Below are 21,708 nucleotides of genomic sequence, written 5' to 3'. Positions count from 1 at the left end.
GCTGAGGGAGGTTTGCACTGATCCCACATTCAGGGGCTCCATCCAGCCCTTTTTCCCAAAGCTGGGTCAGGCTCTGTCTCAGCACAGCTGCCCACGGGAGGCAGTGAGAACAAAGCAGAGGTCAGACAGTGCTCTAACCAAAGGGGTAATTCTGGCTCCATTAAAATCCTCGCTCCTGTTTGCATGGAAGCAGAAGGCTGTGCTACTGCTTATAAAGAGCTGAACCACCCTCAGGCTGACTCATAGCCCTTAACAGAGCTGCCATGCTGATTTTACAAATATTAGAGCAATGCCTCAGATTCAGGGTTTTGTGTGGTTTAACCTATCAACTCGGGAGCAGACCCATAGCTCTTTTATAGAGCTCCCCTTCCCTGTATTTTATTTCCTTTCTGGGTGCCAGAATTGGAGCCGAAGTCGAGCTTAACAAAGCAACAGGCATGGCCATTCTTCCCAGTCCTTGTTTACCCTGGTGAGAAGAGAAAAATTAATTTAAACCCTATCAAAAGTGCAAAACTGTTTGCCATTTTGTGCGGCAGAACGCAGTGTGAACCAAACACTCCCTTGAACCACCTGCACTTGCCAAGCCCAGCCAAGAGCACAGGAACTTGCAGATTGGAATCCTTTTGTTCAGGCACCGGCAACAGACAAACGTGATCTAAGGTATTTCTCAGGCAGCAGCAATGGGGATATGCTTGGGATGCACAGAGAGCTTTTACCACATAAAATGCTCTCCTCTTTGAGCCCCTGTTCCTGGATGTATGAGGTATAGCAAAACTCTTCATGTCCCAGCCTGGGACAGCCTGGGACAGCCCTCACAGGCAGGCACAGCCTGGGCACAGGGCCATGGGGCTCTCCCTCCCTGCCTGCCCTTGCCATGCCCAGAGGAACCTGCACCGTGCCTGTGTGGGGCTTGCCAAGGCTCTGGCACCACGTGGGAGTGGAGAAATTTGTTGAAGCAGAAAGCAAGCCCAGGAATAACTCCTGCACCAGTGAGTGAGCTGGTGCTGACCTGCCTTGGGGGTCTGGGAGCCACCTGTCCTGCAGCATCTGCTTCTGCTTGCAGTGCTGATTTACTGCTTTAAAGCCAAATTCACACCACAGACTATTTGCTTCTAGTTTGCTGTGCTGTGTTTTCTCAGAGCTCCTCCCCTTGCCAGAGTACTCTCTGCACCACACTCAGCCACGCAGGAGGCGCCTTAGATTCAGATCAAGTCCCCAGGTAGGAGGGCTCACATGAAAAACCAGAAAATTATTAACAGAGTTATTAACATTAGTAAGACCATTTGGTGAGGCCATGTCTGTTCCTAACAAAGAGAAACAATGTACTTTCATACAAAGGTAAATACTGCAATTAACCTGCTCCCATCCTTGCCTGTCCCACTCATTTCACACCAGCCCCACAGGTGCAGAACCACCCAGCTCTCTGCAGCACCAGAGTCATCTCCTTTCTGGATTCAGAGAAGGAATTCCAATGTACACTGTGACTTCCCAGCCACCTCCATCTACTTCAACTCTACCTCAGCTTCCTTAAACCACACCAAATCTGACTGAGGCAATAGTTTTCAAATCATTTTTCCTCCTCTTCTCCCTTCATACTCAAGAGTTTTTATATGTAGGAAAAAATCAAGTTGAGACAACGTGAATTTTATAGCAAAGACAAAAGATCTAATCAAGTTTCTGTATTTAAGAAGCCTTTGGATTTTCACGATGGCAGAATCTTCACAGAGATGCCCCAAATCAGCTTAATGCAGCCACAAGAGGGAGTCTGAAATCTCTTCCTGCCCAGATGGATTCTGCCTTCTCAACTCTTCAGTACAAGAACACAGAGAGAGCTTCAAAAGGATTGTACAGTCCTGAATTGAGCAGAACCATTTGAAACCAGGGCATCTCCAACTGCCAGATGCTCTGGACAGAGACATTCTCAGAAATGTGCTGTTGTGCTACTGCCATGCAAGTCTGCTGCACCAGAAATGCACAGTCCCATCTTGCTGAGATTTGATATTACGCTCAGATTTTACCCTTCCCACCCACAGTCTGAAAGAATGGAGCAGGTTCTGCTGAATCTGACCCACAGTGGAACAAGCTACAACACTGGCCTAACATTCTGTTAATTTAACATGTGATTAGAAACTCTGGCAGAGCTGAGATCCCACAGCACAACAAGTAACACTTCTCACAGGGCCAGGGAAATATCTGTGTTGAATCTGTGTCTGCTCTCCATCTGCCAAAAAATTGTCAAGACACATTCCTCAAAAATACTTTTATGGTCTTTACTGAATCTCGACATCCACTTGTTCTAGTTTCCATTACAGCTCCAAAGGGGCATCCAGGTTTGAGTAAAGCCACAGGATTTTCAGCAGAAGTAGCTGCCTTCAGGCGTTGTCCAAAGCACCACGAGAAGCCTCTGGTAACACTTTCCCAAACGTTTAGCCAAGAGATAAGGACAAGAAACAATTATCACAGAGAGGTTAATGAAAGAAATGCTCAGAGTACAGCTGAATTCTACTTGACTTTATCATTTCATTGTTCTCCTCTGCTGATCTCTTTTGTACTTTCACCTGCCCACTCCTGCTTAAAACTGAAGAGGGAACCTAGGCCAGCAGACAGTTAATTCTGACATTTTAAACCATGATCAGTATCATTACTGGATCCCACAGCTCTGACCCAAGAGGCTGTAGATTCAGCTGTCAAGAAACAGAAAATAACCTTAAATCTTTGAGGCTCAGCATAAATCAAAATCACTTTTTTTTTTTTGCTTACAGTACTGGCCAACTTAAGGGTGGGGTTCCTATCAGGCTGTTGAAAAAACCTGCCCTCCTACTTATGAATGTCTTTCTTTTCAGAAGCAATCTAATAGGAAAAATTACTCTTTAATTGTGATTAGGGGCTGACTACTGGAATGCCCATGCCTGTTAATTCCAAAGCAGATGTTCAGCAGTGCAATATGCTGACAATAGTAAGTTATTAACAGAACACGGTAAGATCTAAAAACTCCTGATAAATGTTGGAGTGGTCAGCAAAGATCTGATGTGATTCGTGTTAACATCCCAGAACAATTCATCCTCCCCTCAGCCAAACCTCACTGCACTCACTCAGCTGAATGCAATTAGACCCCAAGCTTGTCCTAATTTCAGTCTCTGCAGAGAAGGGTTCTCTTTCTTCAGCAAGACGTGGCTGCTCCAAGATGGTGGCAGGGATGGGCAAGGAGAAACTGCAAAGGTGCAGCACCAGCTCACAGATTTAGGCAAGGACAGCTAAGACAGCATGGTATGTACATTAAAATAAAAACACAGCACCTGCCTTGAGTTTCAGTCAATGCACCCCAGCAGAAAGCAGCAAGAACCCAGAACCTCACAGTGCACAAGCTGTTTTTAGATAAATGTTATACAATTTTCCCTCTAGCTCCGTGGATCAGAAACACATGCTGCAGCTATAGAACCATTACAGTTTAATCCCACCTCAAACAAGGAGATGGTAAATCTTCAGATCCTACTACCAGCAGGCTACTCAAGGAGCAGAGCACAGTTCCACTTTGCCATGGTTCAAGTGAGACAATCTCACCCAGAGCAAGTTAAACTGCATATTGCTTTGGAAAAACAAATTCATTGGCTTTTTTTGACCTTGCTATTGGATGGAGGTGAATGAAAGACTAGATCCAACCCCTATGAAAAACTTGACTTTCAGATACTGTAGAAAAGATAAATTTTTAAAAGCTCACTAACTCCTCCATCAAAAAGAACACCATGGTGACAAATTGGGAAAGATTTGCCCCAAACCCTTTAAATCAGGGTCTTCAGACAGAATAGAACCTCCTTTCCTACCCTGCTTAATGGGGCACAAGATCCTTTAGGATAAATTTTTTCCTGAAAGGTGTTGAAAATTTAATATGATTTTTCTGATAATGTAGCTTGTGTTTCCCCAGTAGAACAGTCCAAAAAGTGGAAGTACCTAACCAAAGTTGTATGAGCAGCTGGGAAGCACAACAGGGATCTTCATGGCAGAAACAGCACTGCCCCCATACCTAGCAAATGCCAGATTCCACTAACCCCTTGCTCCAAGACAGATTTTAGGTCAAACCTCTCCAGGAGTCCCTTGGAAAGAATGCACAATTATCAGTTGCAAGACCAAGGGAAGGCATTAATGACTTGTTTGTTCCCAGAGTTTCCTTGATCCATGAGCAATGTTCTCAGTACGTAAATCAAGCCTCACGCCAGTCTGTGATTGATGGGCCAGCAGTCAAAGACTGGAACTGCGTTTGCACATCCCAGACAATCCTGGTAATCATGATCACCCCGCTGACGTTACTGGTGCCCAGAGCGTCCCCAGGGCTGTGTGACTGCAGAGAGCTCTGAGCAAAACAGGGAAATGCATTGTTCTCGTTGCTATGAGTTTAAAGAAGTCTGCTCAGCCATGTCATGGTTTTGGGCTCTTTAATTATTAGCAATACCCAGCACACACCACACAATTTACACGTGCAAGTGCCACATCTCCGCACTTGAGTCACAGCACAGCCTGCCCACTTCACCAGGACCAGAAAAAGAGCCTGCTGCCAAGGGGAGAGGGCTTCAGCTCCCCTTCTATGGGTGGGTTTGGCTCTGGTCTGGGCCTAGAGTGATAGACATTCTCAGGCAGAGGACGGTCTGTCTTCACCTTCGTAACCTGGAAAGAAATGCAAAGAAGTGATACAAGCTCTCACAGCATTTAACAGCCAGGTTGAGTCAGAACTTCAAGGAAGAATTACCAAGAAGAACCAAACAATAGTAAGGACACATTGTTCAGCTGATGAGAGCTCCTCAATACCTCTAAGAAAAGGGAAGGGAGGGGTGTTTCATCACAGCTACAGAATAGCTCCACGTGAGCATGAGCTTCATTCCTAAAGGAAAAGCCTCTACCAGGAAAAGCAAAAAGCAAGAATTTCACTGTCTAAGAAAAGCATAAGCCTTCTGGAAAAGCAACTATGGAAAATGCTGCCAGTCTTGACTCCTACTATCCCACAAATTCCAGTGTGGAGTTCACGAAACACCATCGGGCCAAGAGATGCTGGAGACCTGCTCTGGACAAAACGCTCCCGAAGGGAGGAGAGCAGGACCTGCCTGTGTGCTCCGAGGGTAAGGAGTTACCTTGGAGAGGTCTCCCAGGTCGGGCCTGACCCAGCCCAGCTTGTCCAGCACGCAGGAGTCGAAGGCTGCCTGCTGCTTGCGGCAGCGGCGCAGCTCCTGCTGGTTGCTGTAGTCGAGGCACGTCCAGTAGGCCGTGAAGGGCTCGGCGCAGTACGTCCGGATTCTCCTGGGGACACCACAGCACAGACCCTCAGCACCACCCACACCCAGGCTGCTCATCCCACCCTCAGCTCGGCGCCAAGCGGGGTCTGCAGCTTTCAGTTCTCAGGAACAGCTAAACCTTCGCTCGGGTCAGTATTTGGTACAGGTACCTGTGAAATCTCCATCGCTGCAGCTACAATTAATGACAGCAATGATTTAACTGAGATCTTTGCTGGGTGGATGTTCACAGCTCCTCCACGGGATATGGTAAACACCACAACGGGACATCTTTGTTTTGCCAAATAATTTAGTTATGTTATATGGTGCTCTCTAATGCTTCCAAATGATTCTGTGTCTAAAGCTCAAAAAGCCATGCTCAGAGCAGAGGTTTCAGCTGCTGCACTGGAGGTGGATATGCCTTGAGGTAATTAAATTAGGCCCTGTACAAACAGCACTGGCACGTGCCTTGGAGCTATGTGTTTGGTCAGGAGAGGCAGGTGGTGCCCCTGCTTAAGCTTTCTCAGTGGTCACCTGTGGGACAGGGAGGACAGACAGTGCAATGCTCAGGTTGGTTTCTGGAGTTCACACAGCTGCAAGGGGCAGCAGCCTCACACCACTGCCCTGAGTTCCCAACAAAAACTAAGGCCGCTTGCTCTGGAACAAACTCACAAGAGCTTCAAGTGACAGGATAAATCCATGTAGAAATGAGCAAGACAAAACACATGGCCTCTATACCCAGGAGTTAAAGATTAAGAAGAAGGTATAAAAGTTTTGAAGGCGGTGGTGGCGGCAGTATTTTTAATTAGAATAATGGAATTACAGAATAGTTTGGGTTGGCAGGAACCTTAAAGCTCATCTCATTCCACTCCCTGGCATGGGCAGGGGACACCTTTCACTAAGCCAGGTTGCTTCAAGCCCCATCCAACCTAGCCTTGGACACTTCCAGGGATGGGGCAGCCACAGCTTCTCTGGGCAACCTGTGCCAGGCCTCACCACCCTCACAGGGCAAAATTCCTTCCTAACACCTGATCTAAACCTGCCCTCTGTCAGTGTGAAGCCACTCCCCTTGTTCTGTCACACTGTCACAAGTCCCTCTCCATCTGCCTTGTGGCCCCTGCTCGTACTGAAAGTTGCACTGAGGTCACCCTGGAGCCTTTTGTTCAGCTCTCCCGGCCTGTCCCCACAGCAGAGGCGCTCCGCTGGAACGACTGACCGCCAGCGCTCCAATGACGCCGCCGGGCACGGCCCGCAGCTCCGTCACCTCAGGCCCGAGGGGCTGCGGCGGCGCCTCCCGGCCGGGGGCCGCTCACCTGAAGAAGTCGATGGCGCACTGGTTCACCTGCCGGCCCTCCCTCAGGCACTTGCGCGGGTCCTTCTCCTCCCAGCGGCACAGCATGAACTCCTTGTTGGGCCGGTCGCACTGCGAGCCGTAGTGGTGCGCCGCGGCCTTCAGCACGGCCGAGCTCACCGCCACCTGCGGCGGGGCACAGCGGCCGTGAGGGCGGGCGGGGAAGGCAGGACAGGGCGGGGAAGGTCCCGCCGGCCCTCACGCACTCACCTCCTGCACATCGAGCTCCTCGAGCGGGGGCACCCGCAGCACCCCGGGCATGGCGGCTCTCCTTGAGCGCCCTCAGCGCCCGCCCCGCACTGCGCACGCGCGGCCGCGGGGGGCGGGCCGGGGCGGGGCCGGGCCGTTGTCCCGGTGACCGGGACGCGCCGTCGGGGCCGCCATGGAGCTGGTGGGGGATCGGTACCTGGGGGGAGTCATGCGCGGCAGGTGCGGCCGGGCACGACGGGGGACACGGAGGCACCGGGAGGGAGCACGGGGGGTGCGGGGAGGGGTGGAAGCGGGGGGACCGGGAAGTGGCGGGGGGGAGCCCCGGGAGATGAGGGCGCAGCGGGGTTCGCAGGGGACACGTGGGAGCGGGGATCCGACAGGGAGGGCAGGGGGGTACCGGGAGGGATGGGGAGTCGGGGTCATTGCAGATGGGCCATGGGGACAAGGGGGGATTGCAGGGGCTGGTGGGACCCGGGGGACGCGGAATTGCCACCGTCCACCCCCTCCATCTCTTCCAGGATGGAAGGATACGGCTACTACACGCTGCCCATGGGCACCGAGTACCGGGGCTCGCTGTGGGACGGCATGTTCCACGGGCACGGCGAGCTGCGGCGCCCCACCGGCGGCGCGTACCGGGCGCTCTGGGAGCGCGGGCTGCCCACGCAGGTACGGCCGGGGGGCTGCGCCCCGAGGGGTGAAACGCGCGGAGTTCCGAGCCAAGGCCCGGTTTGACCCCTCGGGTGCGCGGGGGAGGCTGCTGGCACCGCAGACGGGATTCCCGACCAAAGGCGATGGAGCCGCGCTGGCCCTGCTGCGGCTCTGCCGCTGCGCCCTGGCCTTGGTTCCGTCCATCCATCATGTTTATTAACTCTGCACTCAAACGCGTTTTGCAGGGGAAATACACTTTTACAGATGGTCTCGAATTCGAGTTGGAAAAATGGCTTTACTGCGACGGCTACGACAGAAGATTCTACACAGAAATCAGCTCTGGTTTTAAACCACCAGGTACTAAATTGCGTTTGCGATCCTGAGAGTCTGGAAGGAATTAAACTAACAACTTTGCTTAAGAAAGATTAATTCAGCTACATGAGTAACATGGAGCAGAAATGCTCTGGCTAATTTCATGCAAGCCTGAGATGCTGCCAGGAGAATGTGGACAGCACCTTCCACCAGCACAGCCTGGGGTGCAGCTCTGCACCCACTGCAGTCTCCTGGGGCAGGACAGGCCTTCATCATCTGCAGCTTTTGACATCCTCATTAACCCCTTCATACCACTCACCCTCATTGCCTCAGCAGGGTGCTTTTGATACAGACAAGTCCAGCAAAAGCAATTAGTTTGCATCCAGGGCACCAAATGAAGATTCAAGCATCTGCCCCACATAGCCTTTTAGAAGACACCAAAACAGATGTTTGTGTTCGGTCTATGTTTTTGCTAAAGACTCCTATAATGTTATTTATTTCAGTCAAAAGGTGGGTTTATAAAGGAAAAAAGTGAGTAAAGTCTGTAATTTAATACACACAATACATAGAATATTTTAGTGATGACACGGAGTTGTGTGAAGCCAGCGATTCTCTCCTGGCCCCATTTTGGATTTTAGGGTTGGACTTGTAATGTTAACTTGGTGGGCTGAATCACAGGGCTGTGAATAAGGAAATCAAAGTGATTGGTTTTTTTCACACAATCTTTGTGTGTGCATTTTTCCATTTTCATTTTCCCCATCTGCACAACTGATGAAATGTTTTACAAAATTTATTGTGAGGTAACTCTGTTATTTTTATAGCAAACACCATGGAGATGTATATTAGTTATCTTGATCAAAGGCATAAATTAAAAAAAAATTCAAACCTTGTTTTTCCCCTTCAGGCATTGCTCAGCTTACAAATCTGGATCCTCCCAAAATAATCCCAAAAGGTTGTTATGACTGTGGTGATGGATTCTATAACCCCAAAACCAGAATAGTTGTTGACTACAAACGCAAGTTTCTGAGAAATGCAGGTATGATTTCACTTCTTCTGCCAGGTAAACTAAGAAGGGTTTATTATATCTTCTAGGCTGCCTGATTAAAGCCAAAATATAAACAACTCCATGACTTGGTTCTATTATCACTGAGCTAAAATATCTTTAACTTATTTATTTTATCAGTGATTTATGTATCCCCAGAGCGGTACAAATCATATTTTGCAAAATTACAATGAAGTATTCCCAAGCATATATGAATAAATATGTTTTATTGCCATTTGGTATGTTAATCTCAGAAAAATCTTCAGTCTCTCCTGTTATGATCTCAAGCAAGGGAGTGGTTGTGAGGGGCACATCACTGATCCTGAAAGCTGAAAAGCTCCATGTTGTCAAGCAGCACAGTGCTTAAGCATGTGCTTATCTCTACATGCTAGAATTATTAAAATGAGTCTGGGTCTTACCTTTCTGAAAGAAAGCCTTCACCTTGGAGAGCTGTGTTGGGAGTAGAGTCTGGCAAATACACGGATAGGTCCTCAAATTAATAAACCTTGGGGAAAATGAATTCTTACCAAGCCAAAAGAGAAACTTTTCAAATTAAAAGCCACAGAAGATCCCCAAACAATTGACACTGGGATAACTAAAAAAATGTAATCTGACCTGAAAAAAACCCTACTTTGTGTTCTGGCTATTTAATCTTTGTGTTTATCACCTTTTCGGTGCAGAGGATTTTAAAATGAAACTGATTTCTGAAAACAGCCACCCACCATGCTTTTTCCTTTTTTTTTCCTCAAATGTCCAAATTGCAAAACCTCTTTTTTTTTTTTTCTAGAAAACAGAACATTTCATTTTCAGTGTGCTACAGTTTAACAGTTTTGTTGCTTGGAAACTCCATTTTTCAGCAAATTTACTATTTGTTGTAAAAAAATTCTGCTCCACTCTACTTTCAAGAGCTTTTGTGAGTGTGCACTGTGATATTGGAGGAGGGAAGTGGGGAGGGGTTAAATGAATTGGAGATACCATCTGCTATAAAATATACCCTGTGATACATGGCCTGTTTTATAAACGTTGAATAAAAACTGATCTAGATTATTACAAATGGCATTGATCCAAAATACTGGAATGCAGTGGGCCTACTGATGAGGAAGATAAGCAACATGCTTTCCAAAAACACAGGAACCTACACAGATTAGTACAGGAGGGAACGCCTTGGAATTCAATTTATTGTTTTTTAATCTGTTCTTTGAACTCATTGTCCTTTATGACATTTATCTCAAGCCCTGCAAATTATACCAATCAATACGGGCCCGGCGGCGCAGCGTGCGGCCTGCCAGAGCGCTGGAGATGGGCTTGGTGTGGCCCTTCCAGCCAGGCCTGCACACAAAGTTCAGCTTGTTGATGTGAGGGTGAAGAAGGAATGTGTCATGTAGGCCAGACCCTTCCTCTTGAGAACATGAACACAATTGAAAAGCCCGGCACTTGTTCAACATCAGAGGAACTCCTGCCGCCCCAGGAGAGATGATTCAGGGCACAAGGCCACTGAAGCAAAGAGAAAAGAAAAAAAATGTAAAAAAAAAAAAAACCCAGCTGTAAGCAGAAGAAACTGAGGAAGAGGCTGAGATGACAGGGAACAGATCCAGAATTACTCCATTATAGGTTGGGCAGGAAAGAGCAGGAAAACCTCCAGGCTTCCAGCCAAGTCTTGAAAGCATCAAAAGCAGATGGTAGGAAGCATTCAGGAAGTTCTTACAACAGCTTGACAGGTTTACCAAAATGACACTATCTGCCTCGGCCCTGGCAGCAGGCTGCAGAACACTCCAGTGCTCACCTTTCACCCCAGCCGTATTCTGAAGCCATTGCTAATTGTTCCTGGGCTGTTTGGAGGATCCCTGAGCGTGGCACGGCCTTGGCCCAGCCTGGCACGGCCTTGTCCCAGCCTGGCATGGCCAGGTACAGCTCCAGAGCAGGGCAGAGCATTCCCCTGGAAACTCCTGAGCCTGGCACGGCCGTACCATCAGCCTAGCACAGCCATGCCCAGCTCCAGAGCAGGGCACAGCATTACCCTGGCAGCTCCTGAGCCTGGCAGGGCCTTGGCACAGCCTGGCACAGCCAGGTACAGCTCCAGAGCAGGGCACAGCATTACCCTGGCAGCTCCTGAGCTCGCTGGCAGCTCTGCTCCGGGGAGATGAGAGAATGGGGAGCCCCAGGGAGGCTCCTGAGCTCCGAGGTCTGACCCTCATTTTCTCACAGAGCTCTCTTTGCTGGAGCAGCAAAGGCCCCTCCTGAAAGCATCAGCAGGCCCAGGGAATGAAATGACAGCAGCAGCTTTGTTAGAGTTTTTATCTAGCAAGCTTTTCCAAATTCTCATTACAGCCTCGCAGTTATTACTCCGTCCCTAAACCTCTGTTTCCTTGGGGATGCTCAAATTTCTCCTGGTTCTCCATGTGTTCTTCAAGCTTTTCTTCTTGCCAGTATTGTGAAGTACGTGAAATTGAGCACATAAATAAGAATGGGAAGGCTCGTTTGTAAGAAGATACCTTGTTTATTTTTAATAGATACCGAGACCAAGCTCCTGTTTCACCAGGAGTATTCCTCTTGGTTTTTTCCCCTCCAGAAATAGGACTCCTGGCACCTTTGTAACAGAGTTTGGTCAATAGAAAGATCGGAAGATTTCCCAATTTTTCAGTGAAAAGTAGAAACTACAAGACATTATTTTTAATGCAAAGCAGAGAGGCACAAGAAGACCTGTGACGTTCAGATTTTAGGCCCTCTAAATATCAGAAAACCCCATAACTTTCAAAGAGAAAATACCATCAAAAAAGGAATTTTTTATACTGAGATGGAAAAGATCTCAGCAGATTGCCTGGGTCACCTGTCTTGATGAAAAGAAAAGATATTTCTGATGAAAATTGCCTTGTTTCTCCTGTGGTTTTCACAGGGATGGGTTAAATAATATAAAACATGCTTTTCCTCATTCTGAGAATATTTATTCTACTATTTTTATATTTCTTCTTCAGGTTTAATTAGTATGGTGCATAGGGGAGCTTGCTGTAGTGCAGTCAGTATTACCTGAAATATATTCTTACCTCTTCCTATAAATCAAGAGCAGAGAGACACAAAATCTGCCTTTTCACTCACAGCTCAGGCAGGGAACTGAATTAAGAGCAGGATTAGGCCTAGAAGACCAGGACAAGTGTCTTATTAGGAGGGGGTTTGGTGTTGCTGCAGTCCCAAGCCAGCCAGCAATCAGCATTTCTACAAGGCTGAAAGTCTCGTGAAAAGCAGCAGGAAAAATCCTGCTGCTCCAGGAATCATTATGAGCTGAAAAGGTCAAGATTCAAGAACATTATTTTTGTGTAGTTTAGAGAAGTCTGGGGTTAGAACGTGTGAGGTGGTGAGGCTGGCCTGACTCCCCAGGAAAAGGGGCAAAGCCATTTTAATTCTAAGCCTTATTAATCACAGACTTACAATTTCCTCATGTTGTTACCTTGAGATGGAGAAGTCGTGCTTGGTCTGAAAGAGCTGAGAAGCACAAATATTTTGGACAGTCGGCAATGATGTGTTCAACCATTTCAGGTTTATCCAAATACACAAATCCATGAGAGAAATCTACATTTGGACTTTTTTTCCTTCACAACTCAGATCTGACTTGCACCAAGTGCTTTTTGGGAAATGTAGACTTTGACTTGTCTGAAAAATGCAGTTGAGAAACAGCCATAACCACTCAATAATCGCTCAGGGTAATATTTCTATACCTACCCTCATGTACCCCAAACACATGCAGATGTTTGCGTGCTCTTTCTCAGAAACTACTGGAGAATTGGGTGTGGGATGAGGACCTGGCAATTTTTCAGGCCTGGAGTATTTCTGGAAAAAAGACAGCAAATTTAACTTCTAGTCAACTGCAGTACAGGAAGAAAGATTGACTGCACTGAGGGATCATGCACGGAGCTTTATTCCCTGTTCTTCTTTGAAATTGCCCGTTCTGATGATGGAGGGAGGGGATGAACAGCCTGATTCCAGGCTAGTCCCCCAGTCATTGCCTAAGAATGTAGAGTTGTTTTGGCAGATGCCCTGAGCAAGGAGAGGAAAGCCCCAGCAATACACATACAGAGGGAATATAGTATTTTTGTTCGAATGAATTTAGCTTCCCATAGATTTAAATGTCTACTTATAAGGCAGGACCATTTAATCTTTTGTACATTTGTTTCTTTTTTATTTGACTTTTAAGATACTGAATTTAGATGAGGTTTAGTTCCTACATATTGAAACTCTTAAAAGCTCTTCAAATAATTGTTCTTTGGATACTTGTTAGGCTAAAGAAATCAGTTTTGATCGGCAGTAAAAGTTCATGCTATTTTAAGTGCAATGCTATAGCTATTTTCTGTTGTATATTTAATCATTTTGAATTATATGTCATGTAAAAGATTTTAGCTCTGGGGCATTTGCCAGATGGCTGATTCTGCATTTCACACAACAAAAGAAATAATGTTTGTGTAAAGCTCTTAAAAATAGTTGGTAATCAGTATATTCTACAACGAATAGGATCCAGACCTGTTTGGAAAAAAAACCCAGCTTTTGCAGAAATTAATTTAGAGGATTTGGTCTCTACCTCTGGGCTCTGAACAAAACAAATTGTGTCTATTGTTTGCTGATTTTGTAACATTTAACAAGTTAACTGGATTGTAAATTTTACTCATTTTTATGTTAAATGCCGTTTATTGCAATCCATTGATCTTTTTCTCTTTACTTTGGCGGACAAACTTATTTCTGAAAGCAGGGTTGTAAAGCAGAGAGCCAATGCTGCTCTCCCTTCACACAAGCAGAGCATATGAATGTGAGTAGCCCTTAGCTTTTCTTGCAACAGCTGCAGTGCTTGTCCTTTTTACTGCTAGTTCCTCCTTCTGGCCTCTTTGATTCATATTCCTCCAAAATACCACTGCAAAAATATATTTTCTCTCTCTGCCATGGCATTCAGCTTCTTCTCTTTGCCCACAAGGCTCTACAGAGCTACCTACAAATTCACCCTCAAATTCACCTTCTGGTCTTGTCTCCTCCATCTCCCACATTCCTTTTTTCTTGGATCTAGTTCCAGGACATAGGTTTTTAGCCACATTCATACAATTCCAGTTTTCTGGTACTTGCTTCCCAGACTCTGTGGTAGCCAAAACCTTTGGAAATATTACATCCAGAAGCAGGTCAGAAATTGTGTTATAACTCTTTGATCTGGATCTTCAAAGTGTCACTTATCTACCTCTTCCGCTTTTGTTAGTTAGATAGCTTTTGTTCTGATGTCAGAGCTCTGAATCTAAATAATCCCCAATGCTTAACAAATAAATTAATTGAGGAGCCAGATCTCAGCAGGAGGAGAGGCAGAACCCTGGCAAGTGCCACAGTGGGACTGCAGAGTGGGCAAGGCAAAGGGCTGGGCAGTGAAGATGGCAGAGACAAACTGAGTCCATTTCAAATGACTCTGCCAGACTCCTGTGAGAAGCTGAGGGGGTTTTCTTACCTTTTTTTTTAGTTTACTCTACCCTAAACACTTTTTAAAATGTTAGGCCAATTTTCCTACCCATCATATGCTCTTTTTGTATCTTTTTATATAAAAATGTGTGAAGATCAAGCACATTTGGATGCCATTGCAAAATTACTGTGTACGTCTTTCACAGTGTCAAAATCTGCTCAGGTGACAGACAGAGATACTTGGAGACTTCTCATCTGAGCAACCAAGAATATTCTTAGATTAAATTTGGCTTACATGTTTTAATCTGAAACATCCTCCATTCAGCAAAATAGATTATGAACCAACATAATTTATATTCCAGGCTCTAGCCAGCAGTGATAATATTAACATTTGCATCATGGTGGAAGTTACTACAGCAATTTCAGTAGCTATAGCTTTTGCAGATATATTGTTCCTTCTGGTTTCCTGGCCTTATCTTTTTGAAAATTGTGGAAGTTTCAGTTCCAAGGAGTGGCATGCCAAGAATAACACCTTTGTTTGGGTGCTAACCATCCTATTGTGAATCCATTAAATGGATTACACACAACCTTATAGGCACTTACATTCAACATACAGCTCGTGTGAAAACAACTTTTACAAGAGATGGAAAGTTCATTTGGGGGCCATTTTGGAATGACAGTAATTAAAAGAGAGTGGAAGGGTGAGAATTTGTGGGTGGAAGCAAAGGTTAATTGAAAACATATTTTCCATTTTCTTGCCAGCCTTGATGTTGGTGGGGTCAGGTGCAGTAAGGAAAGGGGTGCTAGGGACCCGGAGGGGGCAGTGGAAATGGAAGGGGTGTGCCAGGCAGAGCCCATGGCTCAGATGCTATCACAGCTCCCTGTGATTGTGCAGTGGAAGAACATGATGAACTGCTCTGCGGGTGCTGGGAGGAGTCAGGGATGTGAAAGAATTCCCTGATATTGTTGTTTACAATGGGCTGCGCGTGCTTGGCCCTCTGCAAGCGGGGAGGAAGCTCAGCTGCTGCTGGAGGATGGTGTGCTGTAAACACAAACCATCCCAACACACCCCTCAGACCGTGGGCAGCTCTGGGCAGGGCTGGGCTCGGCTGTGCCAGGGCTGCCAGGGCTCCCTGTCCCACTGGTGGCACATGCCAGGGACACCAAATCCCCTCCTGGGCTCTCACAGGGCTCACACAGGGCTGGCACACACTCACATCTCCATTTCTGCATCCCCTCCTGGGCTCTAACAGAGCTCACACAGGGGTGACCCCCACTCACATCTCCATTTCTGCATCCCCTCCTGGGCTCTAACAGAGCTCACACAGGGGTGGCCCCCACTCACATCAGGTCCCAACCTGTCCTTGGGCAGGGGAGAGAGCCATGGATCTGAATTTGAGAGTGCACAGCCTCTGAGACATCAGGAACACATACACTGCCAAGACCTAATACAGACAAGGTTTTTAAGGTGAACAATGTTGATTTTCCCCTGTTCAAACCACTGGAGATTCTAATTTAGCAAACTTCTAGGTGTTTTCCTGGGAAAGCAATAGTTAAGAGAAGCCTCCATGACAATCCTGCCAGTGCTGTCAGTCTCAGCTCTGTGCCATGGCAGGCACCTAAGCATGCAGAGTCCTCAGAAGCCTCTCACAGCTGAGGTTTCCATAAGCAACCCAGAAACATGATAGTTAAAAGCAAATAATTCTAAACTTTGCAATATGCATTTAATATAGCAAGATTAAACGCACCTAAATTACAGTGTGTTCTCATGTCATCCCTTGGAAGCACCCTGAAGCAAGGCCACCCTGAATTTTCAGCTGTTTCTAATCCCAGCTGAGAGATAAATCTGGAATGTGGTATTTGGGGAAATCTCTTCTGCCACTACTTTTAGCCTGAGCATTGCAAAGGAGGCAATGGTTTCATTTTGCAGAGAGCAGAAATCCACTGATTTACGTGGGCTGCACTTTGAGCTCATGTGGGATACACCCAACAGTGGCTGTGACACCTGTTTGGACCTTGCCAGCATTTGGAACTTCCCCTAAAGCCTCCAGGACAAGGCAGAAACTCGCCAGGCAGCCTTTGGTGAGAAGATAAAATTTTGAAATGGGCTGCTTAGAGGAACACATTACACCCTCAGCTTTAGCTGGGGCTGGTTCACCTGAAGAGGCTCCCCAGAGTGACCTGTGGGGTGTGGAACAGCGAGATCAGGACACTTCCCTCCTGTTTAATCACCTTTTGTGGGCTGATGCTGTTTCTGGGGAGCAGTGGTGCAGGTGGCTGCCAGGCTGGCTCCCTGTACCTGCTCAATGAAAACAGCCTGAATTAATCACCAAAATGACAGAGAGCTGTCCCAGCGAGGGCTGGCTCAGGAGCTCACCCACCATATTCAGGATATATTTAGTGGGTGCTAGAAACTGATCTCATTTTTGATTGAGACACAGGGAAATAATTCAAGACCTCATCCATTACAATCTTTTGCTGTTTCAGTTTCAAGATTCCAATAATATGTCATTATAATAATGATAATTCACTGACTTTGGAAGAAATAAAATGGGTAACATTTACTAACAGCACAGGGATACACCAGATTGCAGTGAAATGCTCAGACAAAGCTTTTTCCCATTACCTTCCAACACCAGCATGGTTAGTCCTCTTTCAGCAAAGTCTGTTCCATCACTGTTTATTCTACTGAGGAAAATCTAAAAAAATGGATAAACTTTTAAAGATAAATACACTGACACAAAATTCAGCACACCACACGAAGAACCCCATTCTACCTAATTGTGCACAGGGTGATAATTTAGCACTGATTAAAGAGTTTGTATTTTTTTCAAATCTTTTTTAAAAGGAAAATTACTTCTGAAGATGAAGATGTGCTTAGACAATCATATTAACATATTCAAACAATTGTAATTTGCAAAATAGTAATTACAACTCACTATCTGGTAGCATTAATCAAACTTCAAGGTTTAATTCCATTTTAAATATTGATGAAATGTGATTCTCCAATCTAACCCTGGTGTTGCAGGGTTATGGAAGCAGCCAGTGGCAGAAAAAGAGGAACGTGTAGTTAACAAGCAGCTGCCACAAAGAAGGATCGGCATCTGTGATTTAAATTGTTAGCTGCACAGTCAGGTAGAGTGTAAAAAGGGTAGTCAAGAGGCTGTTAAGTCCATTGCTGCCAATTACTAACAATCAGGGAGGAGCTTTAAGACTTGTTCAGTACAATAAACCCAGTTTGTCTTGTTTCAGGGGTTACTACTGAAGAGGTTGCAGCTGCACTGATTCAAATAGCCCTAAAACTACAGTAATTATCAACCAGTCTTCTTTAGTGTAGCAAAAGTATGTTTTACCATAGCTTAACTCTTTACATTCTAATATTTCCCTGCCTCCTCTCCCATAGCCAGCCCTGGAGCCATTCTCATCCCTGGGCTGTGCTGCTTCTCCCTAGCCTGGAGCAATTCTTTCATTTCCCCTTACCTAGACCGAGGAGCAGCTGGGCTGGATGGCAGTCCTAGGGATTTACTTCATGTTGAGTCATCCCATCCATTTTTCCTTTTCATGCACAAAGTTGAAATTCACATCTCTAGTTCAGTTTTTACATCTGGTTAAAGTCCATGCGGGTTAAGCAGGGCTTATGAACATGTGTTTAATTTGCACAGGCTCAGATCACAAACCAAGACATTTTGGGATCAGTCTGGCAGGGCCAAGGTCCTTGGAGTGACTTGTCCTGGTGCTTTCCTGGGAGCCCAGGAAATCCCAGAGTGCAGAACGAGACAATCTGGGCAAACCAAGGGTGTGCTGGAAACCTGTGAAGCCAAGTTAGCATCTGCCCTTCTTTGTGCTTAAGCCCTTGATGCTGAGCTGAGTGAGAGCTGCCAAGGGCTCAGTCAGCCTCAGGCTGGTTATTTCTGGCACTCAGGTGAGCCAGGTGTGCCCAGCTGCCAGCCAGGCATGGTGATGCACAGCATCTCTAAGTCTTCTTATTCCTTCACCATGACAGAAACAGACAAAAGTTTCCTTTACATGCAATTATTACAAGCTCAGTTAAACTATCTTTCTTTTAGTTAAGGCAATTCCAGCTAAAACCAGGGAGCCACACAGAGTGGACAATATCTGTCACAGGCAAGGCACACGTGATACATCTCCAGCACTTCGTGCATAGAACAAAAGCCAGCACGTTGATTATGGCTTGGATGTTGTTTTTAAGAAAGCTGAAGGACCACATTTGCATTCCTGTTGCAGCCCTCGGTGGAATCTGCCTGTGAGAATTGCATGGTCTTTAAGCAAGATTCTGTGCTCATGTTGGTAATTTCCCTTTTAGCATATTTTTTTCAGCATCTATTTTCACCTACTTTACACCCAAATTAGAAATGTGCCATTATCAGGGTATTTTCTTATGGATCTGTGGGTCTTTAAGGAATAAAAAAAAAAATCGGTGAAACACAGAAAGAGCTGAACTTAGCTATTTCATCCAAATGATGACGATTTTGCAGTCATTACAGCAAGCACCTTGGCACCATTCCTGCCTGCACCGGGGTGCCAGCAGAGCTGGGTGTGAGCAGCACCTCAGGTGTGCACCCAACCCTCAGCCAGCAAGGAGAGAAAAGGGAGGGCAGCATGGAAAAAAAAAAAAAAGAAAGGAAGAAAAGAGAAAAGACAAAACTTGATTCACAAGCCATCACAGTCAGGATTAACCCCCACATTTGTGCATCTGAATTTGTCACAAACCCCTCTGGAAACTTCTTAACCTAACACTTCATTCCCAGCACCTTCCTACCCTTTGCATTTCAAACGCTCCTCTGTACTTCAGCATAAAGGTACAACTCCACAATCAAAAATCTCCACGAAAATCTGACTCCTAGAGAAGCAACATGCTTCCTTCTCCATTTTGTTTGACCTGCCCTGGCAGGGGCTCAGCAGGGTGAAAAATGGGACCGTGATGGTCCCAGGGGTGACACCCCCTCATCTGCTCTTGAACGTAACCAGGGCTGCCACAAACCCTCAACATTCAGATTTTTACACACATCACAAGCAGCTAATATGAATTTGTTAAGACAGTGGTAAACACAAGAAGCAGCTCGAATATGTTTCATTTGTATAAAAATAAATACAGGTATTGTTGTAAGTAATACTTTGATATTTTTTCCCAAGGCTTTTTGAAGTTTGTTTTTCCTGGTTTAATACACAGATCTCTTTTCTCCTACACAAACACAAAGGAAAAGGCTGCAGAACAGTTTTTGGAGACAAGACAATTTAAATCCCTGAAATTAAGAAGCCACAACTTAACATTCACCAAGCTATTTTTTTGTAAATCGTGCAGAAAATTACTATTCAAACTTTGCTGGTCAGTTGTTTTTTCCTACATTGTCTTTGCTTTTATTTTCTTTCCACACTGTCATTATGCTCTCAGAATAAATACGACAGACATGAATACTAACAAGGGACGCAGGAGTTGGTCTAAAATATCTCTCACCCACTACATCAGCTTATCAATACCTGCCACAACATACATCCCAGAAACAGCATGGAAAGAAAAGCTCCAAGACAAGAACCTGGCATTTTACTGACAATTTTTCTTTACCTTCACTTTTTATAAACCAACAAGCAACACAGCAGAGTAATTTTAAAATGCCTATCTTCATTTCTGGTAGTTTCAGCATTTCTCCTGCGTGTTTTGCCCAAAAAGGCAAAATGTAAAATCTGTGCATGTAAATCTGGTGGCTCACCCAAGCTAAGCTGATCAAACAGATGAAAATCAGTCCTTGCCACAGAGCCAGTGCCTCCTGCCTTGACAAATTCCCACACAACAGCACACGATCTTTTAAACAAACACCAAAAAAACAAGTGTTCTAAGATATGCCAATGGCTAAAAAATGATTTATTTTTCAAGGGAAAAATGGCTTGTTTGACTGGAGCCCAGGGGTGCAAGGAGCAGTGTGGCACAGGGATATTTAAGGTTCCTTTCTCTCCCTTTCAGACGATGATGAGCATGAATGGATCCTTCGGACCTGCCGGAAAGCCTGGGATTTAACAGCTGAGGAGCAACCAAAACCATCACACAGCCTCTCCTAGACAATATTCCAGCAAAGCAGGTAATCTGATTCACAATAAATGCAATTTGTCCTCGTGGATTTGTCTCACCCTTTCCCTCGACAGGAATATAATCTTTCTGTCATCTTTGTCAGCTCAAAGAAAAATGGAAATAATCATTTAATCAGTCATGCTGAGCAAAAGCCACGGCAAAAAAGCCGACTGTACTCACAATAATATTCCTGAGAGGTGTGCAGTGTAGTATGTATAAACATTATTAAGCCTGAAAACAATTTGTTAAAAAGAGTGCCTCGGATTCGGTGTTGAAGTCATTCAAATCCATCTTAATCAACATTATTTTCCCAGATTTTAGTTAGCTGTCCTGGTGAATTCCTTTCCTCTCTTTTTGCTCAGTACTTTGATATTGATTGATCATTGTAATAATGTACACCAGAGGTATTCTTTAATGACGGGTTTGCTAACTAGGAAATTATATCCATTTACTACGAACGTTTGTTGAACTCTCCTGAAGCCAGAGTTTAACAAAATAATAAAAGAGGAAAACTGGGTGGGTTGCTGCTTGATTAGTAAGCCAGAAAGTATTTAAAAATAAAATAAAATGGAATTACATCATTTTCTGGATGTAAGTGCCAGCACTTCTACTTGCATTAACTTTATTTATTACACAAATAAGACATTTACAAAGCACAACATTAAAAGTATGTAACAAAACAGACATTGGTTTTACAAAAAGTGCTTACAATTTTGTTTTACTTTTTTAAAATAAATATTAGTCTTGACTGTCCACTCATTCAGAGAAAATTTTTTTTAACCATTGTAGCCAAGACATGCAGAATTGCAACATGCTACAACAAAATGATTGGCAGATGAAATAAAACTGGTGTTTAGTTGGCATCCTAGAGATAAATCACTGATAGTAGTGCAGGATTGGTTCCCACTCCCTGTCCCAACGAGTGAGTTCTGTAAGCACCTTTAGCTCGGGCATTGGGCTGACAGCATGAGCCAGAAAAAACCACTGGAGATAAAAGCTGAGACCATCCCACTGCCAGAGCCGAGCTCTGTTAGTCACCTTATTAAACTGGAGTGAAGAGCCTTTCCCTGGCTGTCTTCAGTGGATTCTGTCTGCAAAAGGGTTTGTAAATAGCAACTGGAAAAGTTTAGTGCGTGGAGTCTGCATTGCTGCACCAGAACCCATCTGGCAATTACTGAATAAACTAAGAAAATGAGAATGACTTTAATTTTTTTTTTTTTTTAAATCCACAGACAGGAGATGAATGCAAATGACCTGAGATAAGGTTTGGTTCAGTGGCAACAGTCAGTGTGAAATATGTTGTGAAACAATGTATTGAATAAATTAGAAGATTTCTTACATTCTTGGTACAGTTGAGTATTTTCCATACACATAATTAGCTCTA

The 21,708-nt window shown here is 45.2% G+C and overlaps 3 protein-coding genes across 3 annotated transcripts in view; 1 reads left to right on the top strand and 2 right to left on the bottom strand.

Moving 5' to 3' along the window:
• Nucleotides 1–4,413: 4,413 nt before the first annotated feature.
• On the bottom strand, nt 4,414–6,919 carry NDUFA8 (NADH:ubiquinone oxidoreductase subunit A8). The gene is made up of 4 exons (XM_054284469.1): nt 6,820–6,919; nt 6,572–6,735; nt 5,121–5,286; nt 4,414–4,659 (listed from the first exon to the last, which is right to left on the bottom strand). Exons 1-4 carry the CDS (start codon nt 6,868–6,870, stop codon nt 4,522–4,524), a joined length of 519 nt encoding a protein of 172 aa, XP_054140444.1. The 5' UTR covers nt 6,871–6,919; the 3' UTR covers nt 4,414–4,521.
• A 35-nt stretch (nt 6,920–6,954) lies between these two features.
• Nucleotides 6,955–21,664, top strand: MORN5 (MORN repeat containing 5). The gene is made up of 6 exons (XM_054284063.1): nt 6,955–7,038; nt 7,338–7,485; nt 7,713–7,824; nt 8,684–8,815; nt 20,220–20,334; nt 21,557–21,664. The coding sequence occupies exons 1-5, from the start codon at nt 6,992–6,994 to the stop codon at nt 20,312–20,314; spliced, it is 534 nt and encodes a 177-aa protein (XP_054140038.1). The 5' UTR covers nt 6,955–6,991; the 3' UTR covers nt 20,315–20,334; nt 21,557–21,664.
• LHX6 (LIM homeobox 6) overlaps nt 17,787–21,708 on the bottom strand; it is a 19,978-nt gene continuing 16,056 nt past the window's right edge. Inside the window, exon 11 of the transcript XR_008483589.1 lies at nt 17,787–18,048. The gene's annotated coding sequence lies outside the window, so the exon portion shown is untranslated. The remainder of the gene's footprint in view (nt 18,049–21,708) is intronic.

Source organism: Melozone crissalis, unplaced genomic scaffold (assembly GCF_028551555.1).
Source record: "Melozone crissalis strain CALT ecotype California unplaced genomic scaffold, PUWL_Pcris_2 ptg000041l_1, whole genome shotgun sequence".
In the NCBI taxonomy this organism is placed as follows: domain Eukaryota; kingdom Metazoa; phylum Chordata; class Aves; order Passeriformes; family Passerellidae; genus Melozone; species Melozone crissalis.
Note: the sequence above shows the minus strand (reverse complement) of the source record. Positions and strands in the feature narration are given on the sequence as shown.